This window comes from Cryptomeria japonica, chromosome 6 (genome assembly GCF_030272615.1).
Source record: "Cryptomeria japonica chromosome 6, Sugi_1.0, whole genome shotgun sequence".
NCBI lineage: Eukaryota > Viridiplantae > Streptophyta > Pinopsida > Cupressales > Cupressaceae > Cryptomeria > Cryptomeria japonica.
In genome coordinates, this window is record NC_081410.1 from 653,858,554 (window position 1) to 653,873,372 (window position 14,819).

A 14,819-nucleotide genomic window follows, 5' to 3' on the forward strand; every position below is an offset into this window, starting at 1 on the left:
CTAAGTTTTTGAAGCTAATTATTGGAAGAAAATGTTATGTACCTAGGAATATGATATAATCATGTATATAGGTTGATGCATATGCTGACATGTGGCACACATCCCTAAAGTTAGTTATATTGAGTCATGTGTACAAGGACAACTTATTTAATTGATTATGTCAAGTAATGAGTAAGCCACCCTCCATTATGTTATTAGGAGGAGATCTATATAAAGGAACTGAATATCATTGTAAAGGCGTGAGTATATTATTATGTGTTTTGGGATCTCTTGGAGATATAGCATGAGGTGGCTTCTTCCATGAGTATTGTATAATGTGGCCCTACCTTAAGGGTTTATTCTATTTCTACATATATTGAATATTATGGCATCTTGGCCTACAAAAATCTCTTGATTTTGTGTAATATGTCTTCTACATTATCTTCTTTACATTATTATGTGTGGATCTTAAAAAAAATAAAGGAAGATAAACTAAATGACCTAACTACTCAATGATCGAACTTCACAAAGAAGAAAAAAAAGGAAGTGGCAAGGGGTTCAATTAGGATCAAACACATGTCACTAGTTCAACTAAACCTGAACTTGCCTCTAACGGAATCATGTGATCACCGATCAACTTCTATCAAACACAACATAAAATATGTTTGAGACAAGGCATGTGAGGTCTATAGGTTATGTTGTTGAATATACCCTACCAATTTGCATAACCAACCCAAACAAGTCTAGTGAAAAGTTCCCAAGGGAAACATTCTAGGATAGCCCAAGTACACTATAAACATACCTAGGGTGCACCAAAACCCTTTTCCCTATTAAGCTCCATAAATTTTCCTCTCAGAAATATGCCTGCAAATTTTTGAATAACCAAAGATGCAAAGCAAATAATAAAAAAATTGAAGTTGGGGAACAATGCCACTCTTAATACCCAAAGATGCAAAGATTTTGATACATTGAGATAAATGGCCTTCGACTTGTTTGAGTGGTCAGTGGATAAAATAGGTAACACATAGTTTGTCATGTTATTCATTTATTACTTACAAATAATAAATTTATGTATTTCTTTCTATTATGACTTATTTATTTTATATTTATATTTATATTTATTTAATTAATATTTTAATATATTTATAGTAGTATTTATAAGATTATTAAATGGTTTAATTGTTAATGCATGGTAGCTTATGCAAGATAAGATCTTCCTAACCTTCCTTGTTCTGTTATTTATCTACATGCTTCATGTCTGATTTATATTGCATATGATTATCGGATTGTACAAACATTGCTTATCATTATGCTATCGGGCTGACAACCCGATAGCATATTAATGTAAATTGTTAATTGGCATTAATATGCTATCGAGGTATTAACCCGATAGCATATTAAATGCTATAAGTTATCAGGTTAAATTCGCCAATACATACTTGCTATCGGCTGCATAAACATTGGCACCGATTCACATCTGTTATCGGGCTTAATTATATCGGGCATATTTGTTATTGGGTTTAATGAATACACCGCTTCATTTGGCATTAACATTGGTTAACAAATGCACCGGTTGGATTATATACATCGTGCACTTTGAATCATCGGTGTTTATATGAACTGATTCATTATATTGATCAGTCATTATATTATGATATTACAATATGCTATCGGGGGTTTTTGAACCGATAATCAGCATTGCTATTCTTCTCAACTTCCAATTTGAGCATATCATTAACTGTTTTCACTGTATCATTCATGTCTTCTAATGCTTGATAAGTGGTGGGAGGACCTAGATTGATGGTCTCCAAGTCAAACTCTTCTGCAATAATCTCATCTTCTAGATTGTCTACTCTAGGAATGGCAACCTATATGATCCTAGATCCATCTTCATCTCTTGTCATCTTATACATCCTAGTGGCTGCCTTCTTCTCATGTTTGTTATCTCTATCCAAGTAGCTACCTAGATTGAATGGATCTTGCTCGTCTTCTACAATCACCTTCTTTGACAATCTTTCCCTTAGCCAAGCAAGTATAGCTGATCTCTCTTCTTCAACTTGCATCTCATTCAACTCTTGCTCTCATGGAGGAGATGTAACTTCATGTTCTTCATCATTTTCAATGTTCACATATGTACCACTACTTGCTTTGTCATTGACTAGCTTGGGTGAAGCTATCTCATCATGGACCACATGTTGTTTTCCCTTACTACTTATTCCATGATCAATATCTGTTCCAACTGCTTGCTTCACTTCTACTTGATGTATAGATGAAGTACTAGAGGAAGGACAAGGTTCTTGACTTGACTTTGAGTTTTTTCTTCAGATGTTCTTCCTCATTAACTTCCTTTTGCCTATATCCTTTGGAATGGGATGATTGAGTTGCACTCTCGTTATGACTCTCACTTTCCTTTTCATCATCAAAAGATTCAACTTCTCCCATCCTTTAAAATGTCATTTGAATGCCTTTTTCTTGCAACCTACATTCTTGTCCTTCCACCCATTTCTTGGTGTTGATTAGGATTGGTCTCATGAGTACTCTCAAATGTGTAACTTCAACCTCAACCCAATCAACCTTCACTTCTTTGTTCTTTTCCTTCTCATAAGCTAGCAAGAGGTGTCTTCCACTATCATTTGCCTGATCAGCAAAATCAAAGACCTTAGTTGCTCTGATAATCTCAATAGGTAGCCTCGAATACATCTTCCTTCTTATCTCAAAATCATCTGGTGCATTCATGAAATGATCCTCTAACTGCAACCAATGCACATGCTTCTTTTCTCCTGCTTCTGAGTGTTGTCATAGGGGTCAAAATTGTTTCTTAAAATGTATGGTTGAAGGTGGAAAGTCATCAATTCTTCATCTATTTTCTCCTCTGCTTGCAAGGATGGGCAAACTTCCAAAGACTTTCCCAATGAGAGGGGAAAAGGAATCTTCACTTTCATCTTGTTTTTTGTACTTTATTGTATGCTATCAACTGTCTCACCAATTCAAGTAACACCAGTTTATCTATATGATACATTGGTAGCATAAGAGGTGGGCACGAGCATCCTTGAACTCTTATATAAGTGAATTTAGGGAACTGAATGAACCGTGCACCAAACTTCTCCACTAACTCTTGTGCAACTGGGGATAACCTCTGATGAATTCCACCTTGCAATGTCCTTGTGATGTGCATAGTGAAGGCATCATTCACCCTCTTGTAGTGTGTTTGATTGAGGTACTGCAATTGGGTGTAGGAATCACATGCTCTCAATTGTCCTGATTTAGTACCAATCGGTGTCTTGTATGTTAATCCTACACACTGATAAGCCCAAGCGAGAGAGTATATAATATACGAGCTCATGTAGAATGTCTTTGTTCGCTCAAGCCTCCTGAGTTGCAAATCAATGTAGTCACTGATAATCCTTGCCCAATTGATCCTTTCTTTTCCTAGTGACACAATATCAATTAAGTAGAACATCCAAACCTCAAAGTAGAAGGCTTGCAGGATCCCAAAGACTCGGCTAATAAGTGTGATTAGATCACCAAATTCTTCCTTGAAGTCACTGTTGTGGAGCCTACCTGGGAGCTACGATACACTTTGCCTGCTCTTTGATAACCAATCCTTGTTGATAATCTCTTGACACCCGTTTGGATCATCGTCGTAGACTACCTTTGTACTATTACTGCTCTTATATATCATGTTCTTGAATTGAGGTATATGAAAGGCCTCGCTGATTGCCTCTTCGGAGAGGTAAGCTATCTCCCTTCCATCTGGTGCCACAATCACTCTCCTATTCGAATCATAATGTCTCACACATTCAACAATGAGCTCATTGCATTCCACTGTAAAAGGGAATTCAACTGCCTTCACGATGCTGCTATCCATCATCACCTTCGCATATCTTGTTGGTTTGGTGGAGTAGAGTGAGCTTTGAAATTTCTTCGTGTCAAGTTGGCCAAGGTTGGGATCGCCCACATTGCCCCAATGCGATGTGATCTTTGACTCCACAATAACGTTTTTCGAATCTTCTTTGATGAGTGCCAATCACGCTCCCGCCATCCTCCACCTATGAGAATTGGCTAAGTTAGTGCCATGTAATGGCATTTGCTTGCAAATATGTAATCGATTACCTAGGCATGAAAACCCTAATGAAAATTTTGTAACACTAGGTTACGCCTTCAACCATTGACGAAGTACGAGTGATCAACCTAAATGATAGTAATTCCAAAGATCAAAATTTTAATGGCTGACAAGGTAAATCAATACTAAAATAAGATCTGATATAACAAAACAACTTGTCTTAGACCTACGGATTGATTCAAAGCAAACTGATATATAGATTAGATTGCCTTCTTTGGATATTTTGATCAAACACAGTGATTAAAATATATACAAATTCGCTGCCATCAAACAAAAAGTGCTGTCACCTTTATATATATTCGCTGTGTTCTAATGTTTTCAGATGAAATCACGGACAGTCAAGCAATTCGCTTCGGGAGATTTGTTAACAAAATCGATTCTGCTGCCCCTATGATGACTTGTCCCTAACTTTGCCGATATGAAAATAATATCACCACTCTTGATAGAGGTATTTGCTGATGAGAAGGCAATTTGTCTTGATGAATTGATGAAGTTTGCTGCCTTTATGCTTGCTGTCAACTGTGAACAGCCATGTCTTGAATTGGAATTGCTTTGTCCACAAATTGACCACTGAATGTCGCCTTAGTCCCTTTGTCAAATTCATTGCATGTGGTGATGAATATGCTGCAAGGTATTGGCGTCAAAATCGCTAGATACTGAGGACAAATCAGAACCGTTATCAAAATGGGATTCGCAGTGATGAATGTAAACCATTGAGATCAAAATTGTTGTATCTTATGGTCTTGCCAAAATCATCGCCTCTTAAACATGAATCACTGTCAATCACTGAGACTTCAAAATTGCTTGTGCATACAAGACTCGAACAGCATTGCCACCTTCAAAGTCATATTGCTGATGTTTACAAGAATTGCCTTCATAAACTTGTCAAATTATGTTGCCATCAAGTTGATTCGATGGTGTAATTGATTAGCTGATTGAATCGCAGATATGAGAAGGTTATGGTTGCTTAACGAGATTAATACTCCATCACAAACCTTAGGCGATTTCATTAGATGAATTGCATTTAAGATTGTAACCTTCATTTACTGGCTTGCACCGATTTGCAAATATGGGTGCTTCTTTCTAAAATCGCATGGAAGATTGGAGGGGGGTTCGATCACCACCTCAATCAAATGAATTGAGGCGCATTTGTAAATGCTTTACAGCATATATTAAATGATTGCCCTTGATGCAAATTGGATGGGCTTTGAACTTTGTATTTCAATCATCAAATACGATCCTCCAATCACATTAATTCAATCATTTAATTTCCATTATCTTAAATGCATCATATTGTTCAGCGATCCTTATTAAATGCAATTTCATTCATTAACATCTCAGCTCAAACTTAGCCTTCTTGCAATCGATTGACAAGAGGTGAGCATCTCTCATTAAATGAGATCCAATAATGCTTGTATGTAGTGCTTCGAGATTGGCAACTCAGGCAACTTAGTGCAATTAACCATACCTCATTGAATGCCATCTTTTATATTCATTGAGTTGACAAATACATTGTTGCTAAACTCACCACCTTTATTAAATATCTCTTAATCGATCACCATTGAAATACATCGAACTTTGTATTCAAATCATTAATCGCCTAGGCTTATCATTCATAAACTTTGGTTTTGAAAATGTTGGTTGCCTTGGATTTAACGAGTCCCATTGAACTCTCACATCTCAAGCATCAATTTTGAATACTTGCATTTGTATAACACCCCTTATTAAATGCCCTTTTGTCGACCTCTTGAGTCGCTTTTGATTTCCAAAATTTCACGTTGAATGCATGGCAGGCGTGTAAGCAATGCATGAGATGTGAGAGAGCTAAGCACGATGGGTGTGAAGGCTACGCATGATGGGTCATCTCCATGCCTTTGTCAAATTTGGATCCTTCAACTTTTTTGAATTTTTTATTTTTTGAATTTTTTTTGAATTTTTTTAAATTTTTGAATTTTTGAATTTTTGAATGACTCTTACTCTACTCTATGCCGAACTATTGCAAAGACGTTGACGCTTTATTCTATGACTACAAAAGGAAATGAGGGGTCCCTATTTTCAATGGGGGCGATGTGTAATTTGGTCACAACAGTAGTGTAGAAGTCCGCAAATAGCCTTATCCTAGCCTTATTCCATCATCACTGATCCCCGAGATCCAAATCCGACCCTACATCTCCACCATTCATCACATTGATTCAAATTGTGTGTGAAACTGACCCTAGTCACTTCCATGTACACATATTTGAACCTAAATTATAAATTATAAATTGGGCCTATGCTCTCCCTTTCCTACTAGTCATTCTAAGACAACTAAAGCATGAATTATTTCAAATTGCAAGCTTAGGTGGTGTACTTAAAGACATGCCCTAATTCATTATTATCATCTAGGATCTAGATCTAAGAACATTTGCATAAGACCATCATTGTGCATCATAATTGCACTATCAGTTTGTGTCATCATCCTAGTCATGCTGCAAGTTTGCTTATTTTTGTTTATTGTTGTTAATTCATTTCACCCAAGGGCTTGACCAAAAGAGAAAAAACCCTTTTCTAAGTTGGTGGCCTTAAGGACATGCCTTAATTCATTATTATCATCTAGGAACTAGATCCGAGCACATTCACATAAAAGCACCATAGTGCATCATAATAGCATTATCAACTTGCATCATCATCCTAGACATACTGCATGCTTACCTATTGTCTTTGTTTTTTGTTCATCATTATTAATTTAGTCCACCTAGGGGCTTTGACCAAAGCAAAACACTCCCTTTTCTAGCAAGTTCCCAAATGGTGCCTCTCCACACCACTCCATTTCAAATTAAGGTACAAAAAGGCAAGAGAACCAAATTCCAACCATCATTGTTCAATCAAATCAGATCCATGTGTTAGGTTCACTTCCACAAGCACAAACCTGAATCAAATTAGATTCCAATCGATTTCCCAATTCTAATGCAATTGTGTCTAACAAGGCCTTATTTTCTAGCACCATGGAAAATTAATTTCTAAGATCTATCATAATCTTCATCAAATCTAGAGCTAACTAAATTTATTGACCCTACTTTAAAACCTTAGCATAGTTAATGTTAATCAGTTATTTTAGGTAAATTGTAGAGAAAGTATTTTTTTTACTAACATTCTATAGTCAACCCAAATTTTCTACACAACCAAATGTTTTGACCTTAGGGTTTATCCTTCTTTCTTTGCACTTTCAAATCTAATTTTATAATGGCATTTATATCACATCAAATCTGATTAGGGTTTAGATCCATATCTATTTGTGTATCATTGACTTGTATGTATTAGGGTTAGGGCTTCTATTGCTTGATCTTTCACACCCACCCTTGATTCTTGCTTCATTAATACATCTTACATCATGGATTCTCATAGTTCATCGTCTTTGGACTCTATCCATTTTCATGTTACAGATCTTACTAATAGATACTAGCAGCACCACTAATAGCGTTATAATACCTCATAGGATAGTATCCTATGCTGCAAAGGGTTTTTTGGTATTGCACAAGAATTTCACCATCCAAATGAAACAAACACAAAGGTTTGAAATTACTCAACACTAGAGGCTTTGCAGTACCACCTATAAGCATTGAGCACTCAACAAAAGAATACAAGAGGCTTTGCAGTGCCACACATGACATCAAAGTCAGTTTAGGACCTATTTACCAGTTATACACGACTTAAATAGCTTTAAAAATACACCATAATATGCCTAAATGGGCTATAAAATGGATAAAACTCATAAAGAGGAGGTAAATGGTAAGAAGATAACTAAATGTTCTTATGAAAGGATATAATAGGAAGCCATCATGAAAAGGCATAAAGGAGCTATATAAGGAAGGAAAAAGTGGGAGAGAAGAGTATGGTGTTGAGACATGGACCAGCTAGGACTCGAACCTAGGACCTTCCATACGCTGCTGGAGTGCTCTACCACTGAGCTACTGGCCCCTCTTGGACCAGTCCATCGTCGGTCCGGGTGTGGCTTATTTCCAACACCAACACCCCCCCTTAAGCCACACCTCTCGTGTGCTTGGGGCTCCTAGCCTGGACCTGGCTCTGATACCATGTTGAGACATGGACCAGCTAGGACTCGAACCTAGGACCTTCCATACGCTGCTGGAGTGCTCTACCACTGAGCTACTGGCCCCTCTTGGACCAGTCCATCGTCGGTCCGGGTGTGGCTTATTTCCAACACCAACATATGGGGCATATATGAGTGTGGGAGATATATGATAGATAGAATATAGAGATATAGGGAACAAGAGACAACAAGAAAAGATAGATGTAATTGTGAAAGATATGTAAGGGGTATTTGATCACTACTGTGGAAGATAAGTAAAAAGATATATATAGCCAAACACATGTATAGGATACAAAATTGGAAGAGACAGTATAAGAGAGAATTGCCCAAGCATATGTGATGTGTATATCTATGCTTCCAATATGAATATAAATGCACATGATATGAGTAATATACGTAAGGGTATATCTCATATACTATTGCATGAATGAATGAGTATTTTACTTTGTTTATATGTGTAATCTACTGCATTATTCTGATTTATTTCTTATTGTATCACACTAGAGTTAACTAAAAGCACATTTACAAATGCAAACTCTTAGTTTGTATTCTGTCAATGTTTGAGACCAATTATGCTCTGAAATTCTAAAGGATATGCAAGAAGATCCTTCAAAGTATCGATATCAATCAAAATGCATGCATAGGTTGAGTGTGTGAAATCAGTAATATTATGGTCGATTGCCAAGAAGCTGCCAAGAGGATTTCCAATAGCCTCAAAACAAGCATCAAACCAAAATTGAAGGGGAAGGTTTGGAAGACGAATCCATACATGTATAACATTGAAAGACTCAACAGGAGGATTAAAGTCTAGATGCAATAGTTTCAACATGAGAACATTTTGGCCCTAGATCCAGTGTTTTCCACATAGAACGGCATCTCAATCGCTTTCAAAATAAAAAACCAAAACCAAGAAGCCATAGGCACATGGGTAAATTTTAAGGTTACCTTTCATGAGTGGCTACCAAGCATCTAAGATCTACTTGTGAAGGGCAGGGAAAGCAGGCCACAAGCCGATGAATCTATCAATTAAAACCATGCATTGTAAAAAAAATAAAAAAATGATTCACTCTGAAACTTCATTTTTTATTTTCTGTTGAAAACCTAAAATGGAGATTAGATCGTTGTTCAAGGGTTTGCTTCCCACCCATGCATGGGATTCGAAGCATTTTGTGGCAGTGGAAAAGATGTGGACTTGATTAACATAATGATCGCAGAAAGAGAACAGATGCGGGCCAGAAAGAAAGAAGGTCACGTGCCAAAAAATAACGCACCAAGAAAACCTCGGATAAGCAGAAGATGCAATTGCAGACAAAGCAGATCGCGGTTTTTTAATAGAAAAATCTGTACGATTCTACCACGCGATTTTGCAAACCCGGAAATCGGGAAGAAAAACCGCAATTTTTCTAAATCAAAAATCACAGGATTTTGGTCAAGCACAAACCCAAAAACGTGATTTTCAGAAAAACACAGAAGCCTTTGTATTTTTCTTTTTCAGAGAAGACCTGCCATAAAAAAAATTAATTCAAAAAAACTGAAACAAATCCTTTTAACAATTTTTTTTATGAATTAAAAAATTCATGCTCTAATACCATGTAATGGTAATTGTATATTAACATTAGATACAAAAGCTCTATTTAAAGAGATTACAAAGATAATGTTTCTTAAGGAAACAATTGTTAACTGAAGATGAAAATAGAAACTAACTAAACTAAACTAAGATTACATTATCGGCCATTAATAAGCAAATATGCTAATATTATACTGATAATTAAATCTGTTGCAGATTGGGCAATGCCAGTTTGAGGGTGCAAAAAGGACTTAGGGGCTTTGCGTTTTAGTTTAGGCCACAAAAAAAATTTCTTAGGAAGATCTCATTTTGAGGAGCGCAGATATTGCCCTTGGCAAATCAAAGAGAGTCAGAGATGTTGGATGGGTTGGGAAGAGGTATGTCCATATCAAGGCGAGCAAAACGATTCTCTGTAACATTGAGTAACAGATTATTCAGTGGTGCGAAAGAGTAGGGAAGCATCAGAGATAGCTTATATGTAAATAATAATTATTTAAAATTTTAAACTATCTAAAATATTTTTAAAATAATAATTAAAAAATTATTGAAATCATAAAATATTATCTTACTTTAAAAACCTTTATAAATTATAAATCAGGATAGTGCGGGAAAAAAATCAAAATCTTAAATTAATAAAAAAAATATATCTTTCAGTGCATATGACTTTTTCTAGTGTCCTCTATCCCTGAAAGTTGCAGTTGGACAGTTCATAGACAGTAGAAGAATGAAAATTGATACAGTTTCACCGCAGTCTCCAAACATGAATCACAAAAATCTAATATGTAGACTGAAACAATGAACAAAAATATTGGCCAAGATTTTGTGAAATATAAGTCAAGATCATAAAAAACTTGGTCAAAGATTTTTCTCCACGTTTTGCAGCAAAATATTGGGTGGTACGGCAAGTTCTGAAATCTTGCAAAATATCATGAGTTCTTCCTGCTTATATACACACAAGTCTTTATCCTAAAATCTGGATGTGCAAGGATAGGTGAACTAAAAAGTAATACCTTTAGTTCATTTAAGGCTTGCTCCTATTCATCAGACCATACAAATAAAGCTCATTTCCTTGTTCACCATCACTTGTCCTGAACAATGAGATGGCAGATAAACCCTTGATGGTAAACATTGATTCCTGCATAACTGGTCAAAGAATTGCTTCGATTCCTTGACAATAGTTGCAAAAATGTTTGTCGTAAATTGCATAACTAACCAAACTACTAGTTGCAGTACATAATTTTGTGAGCAATAAACAGTATACAAAGAATACAAAGAACAATGTTTTTATTGCATAGGTAAATGGTCAGTACAATGCTTGCTTAGTACAAGGGTTGTGTCATTACCCTGACATTGGGCATGCAATTTAAAAGACCAACAATTGCCGGTTAAAGAACTGTCAGTCCAACCACTAATAACTTACAATTTTCCATACTCTACTAAACTATTAATCAACAACACACCCAATCAGCAACGAATTTTTTAATATGATCATGTTCTACAGCTACAGAAAATGGACACCAAAACTAAAAAGCTTTAAGAAAAACAGTGTTAGTTGTTCATGAGTTTTGAAATCAGAAACAATTTCTAGTAGCTAGAATAAGCTAAGGAACCATGAAGGCAAAAACAACCGTCAACAAGGCTGAAATAATGGACTACAAAAGGCTTATGAACATGTCACAAGACCAACTACACCTGCCCAATCAGACCTTCACATCGCTTATTCATCTCAATAATAAAGATAAATATAGAGAAATTGAAAAAGACATTTTCAATCAAAAACATAAAAGTGAAGGGATAAAAAATAAATCATACATATATAAAGGCAACTTTATAGATTCGATATGCAACGAAGTGGCAAATTATTGATTTACTCAGCCACTGACAGTTCTAGAAATGAGCAAATCATATAGATTGACATAAGAAAATTGTTACAAGAAACTAGAAACTAATATTTTAGGACACCTGAGGCACATGACAAATAGAAACAGGAAACAACATGGTTACCTCAGAATGCATTCTCAACTCCTCAGCTCCCAGTGTATCTGCAACATCTAACAATTGTAAAGAAGTTCTAGGCTCTAGCAGATACTCTGCTGCCACCTTCTGGCACAGATCCTTCAAACTTGGAACACATTTTTCATGCATCTCATTCTCTAATCCCGTGTCTTTAATATCATTTTGATAATCACTGGTCATATTATCATCTTCAATATCATCTGTTTCTTCATACTGTTCTTTTCGAGGCATTTGAATATCCCTGATACATTTAGGGGGATACTCGGGAATATATACAGCAGAAACGGCTAAAAAATGATTTTCACCAACAGAAGCTGAAATGGCACGCTTAATACCATGGACACGCTGGGGCATAGGAAATCCCTCTTTGTCCTCCTTTCCATCCCATGCATAAACATCACCTGTTGAAGTAACAATTGTTGTCCAGTACTTACCAGATGAAACAGACACTACATTGCTGGTAGTCATGGAGTAAAGCTACAAGCCACACCATTCCACAGTCATTAAGAGCACTAAATGCAAAGAATTAACAGTATTTGGCTTAATTAACAAGAAATTAAGCAATAAATATAACGTGCCAATGAAATACTTTCTAAACAGGTACATGAATTAGCATTAATGTACTTTTCTTGCTTTTGGAATTTGGTACTTTTTGTGTGTGTATAAGAAATAGAATGCCCAATTTAACAAGAGAAGCAACCATGCACACCTGTTGACAACGTAGATTTAGATCAGATGAAACCCAGTAAAATAAGGATCCATCATCTGAGAGAGCTGTGCTGTGAGTCATACCCGCAGCTATTGCAGTCACATGAAGCCGCTCCATACGATGAAACTTCAAAGGGATGTTTCCACTCTTTTTTATGTTCCTAGATATTGTTACACGCCGTGGAGTCACCATTTTGTAGCCCCATGTGAAAACCTGACATCAAGAATACCCAAACAAAATAAATCCCAATTAACCTGTTTCAATACCTGAATACTTAATGTAATAATGACGATTTAAAAAATAAATTGATTCAATTATTCACATAGAAAGTTCTTTTATCTTTTTGTTAAAGAAAGAACCCAACCACAATCATGAAACCTCAACTACAGAATGAAACCCTTTGAATCCTAAAAGAAACACGAGGAATTACTTCCAAAGATGGCCAAAAGGTCTGTAAAAAATAGATGGCGTTATATACAGCCGTACAGCTTTCCTATTTGCAGTGTATATTGCAATTCGGAGGTTGGAAGTTTGAGCCTCCCAAGTTATCCGTGGATTCTACTTATAAACCAAAAATTTTATAGCAAACAGAGCATATAAGCACATTTCATACTTTCCATGAATGCTAACAGTCTAAACTTCATGGCTATCAAAATTCCATAGATAACAGAAAATGCATGACAGACTCTCACTCCCAAGCCATTTTTCAAATTCCCCAAGTTGGAGATATTGAAGTTAGACAGGACAAAAAATGCCTCTTATCATTACAGATACAGATAAAACAAGAAATATATGGAGTTTACGAAATAGCGGGTTGAAGTGTAATGTGTTTAAGGACAAGTACACTGGTTCAACAACTTGTCTCTGATAGACAAAAGCTGTTCATTATAATGAGTTGACCTTGAACAACAGTGTGAAGCAAAATCTGGCTTGTTATGAGCCAACGCGATTCACTGAATTACCATGTTCCATGACATTTCCAGTATACATACTGCAGGCAATGTAAGGACACGTTTCGCATATGTCAGCAACAGGAAACCATTTTCAGGGAATGGCAGGGCATAGTGATACATTAAAAAAGTTTCATATAAGAGTAAAAAAAATTAAATAATAAATAACAGAATAAAAGTTATTATTGAGAAGTTAAAACAATTATAATTGTACATGAAAATTAAAATTCATCAAGACTGAAGTTAGAAATAATGAATCAAGACTCAATGTCCATTGATTCATCATTCAAGTATAGCAGCAACACAAAAATTCATTGAAATATACAAGAGCAAAAAGCCCAAAGCCTACAATATATGTTCCTCATTTTCCCTCTCTTCACAACTGATGCAATTCGAAAAGAGTTACCTATTGCAAGTATCATTTGAACTGTGGCATGCAAATGAGAATGTTGCTTAACTAAGAAAGTGATTAGAACTTGATAAGGGCTGTAGAGGGCATTTTAGGATCCCCACAACACCGTAATCCTTTTTTTCTCTTTTTCTATTCTTTTCTTTTAAATTTTATTTTGTTTTTTGTTTTTTAACATTTTGGCGCCATTGCCTGAACGAACCTGGAGATAACCATGGCGGCAGGCGGAAGCAATTAATGGGCAGACCATTTAACCAGCAATTAATTGTCGTGGACAGCAACACGCACGAAGAGAGTACCGCAAAAGAGGAACGAGAGGATCAGTTGACGGCAGACTTGGTAGAGTTGTCGGACGTTGTTGTGACCATTTCACACATCGCCCCATTAAAATGGGGACCCCCTCTTTTTGCTCGTTTTGCCTGTCCTTTTTCTCTGTTTTTTTTAGGTTTTTGGTTTAGTGTGTCAGTTGTTTGGACTAGGGTCAAACCTTAGGGTTTCTGTTACTGTGTTTTCAGGCCAGAGTCCAGTCCAATTTTGAGCTTTTGAGCTTCCTCTCGTGGAATGCAATTCTGAATAAAGTAAATTCGCCAAAGGCTGAGTAAGGTGGTCTAGTTTCAATTGGAATTTTGAATGCAGAGTCCAGATTTGTCTAAGTGTTGATGATGAGATTTTGATTTTTGTCCGATTGAGTAATTTTGACCAATTTTTGAGAATTTTGATAATTGATCCCGAGCATTGGAAATAACTTGTTTTTGCCTTGTGAAGTGATTAAACTCCCAAAATCTTGATATTTTGGCCTGTAGAAGCAAAATCGCTCCTGTCCCTCAGTGAAGGACCGGAGCTTGTTTTTCAAAATCTTACTGTCTCTGCAGGATCAAGACGAATTTCGAATTGGAAGTGATAAAGGGAGGCATGTCCTTTCCGTTGAATATAATTTGAAGAATTTTACAAACACGGAAATGTGCCAGGAGTAAAA

At 36.1% G+C, this 14,819-nt stretch overlaps 1 protein-coding gene across 4 annotated transcripts in view; it reads right to left on the reverse strand.

Moving 5' to 3' along the window:
- The window catches only part of LOC131033198 (uncharacterized), a 76,597-nt gene that overhangs the window by 6,318 nt on the left and 55,460 nt on the right, over positions 1-14,819 (reverse strand). For all 4 annotated transcript variants that reach the window (XM_057964353.2, XM_057964350.2, XM_057964351.2 and 1 more), the window contains 2 exons: positions 12,485-12,697; positions 11,764-12,252 (listed from right to left, as the gene is read on the reverse strand). In XM_057964353.2, the coding sequence (XP_057820336.2) occupies positions 11,764-12,252; positions 12,485-12,697 (702 nt within the window). The remainder of the gene's footprint in view (positions 1-11,763; positions 12,253-12,484; positions 12,698-14,819) is intronic.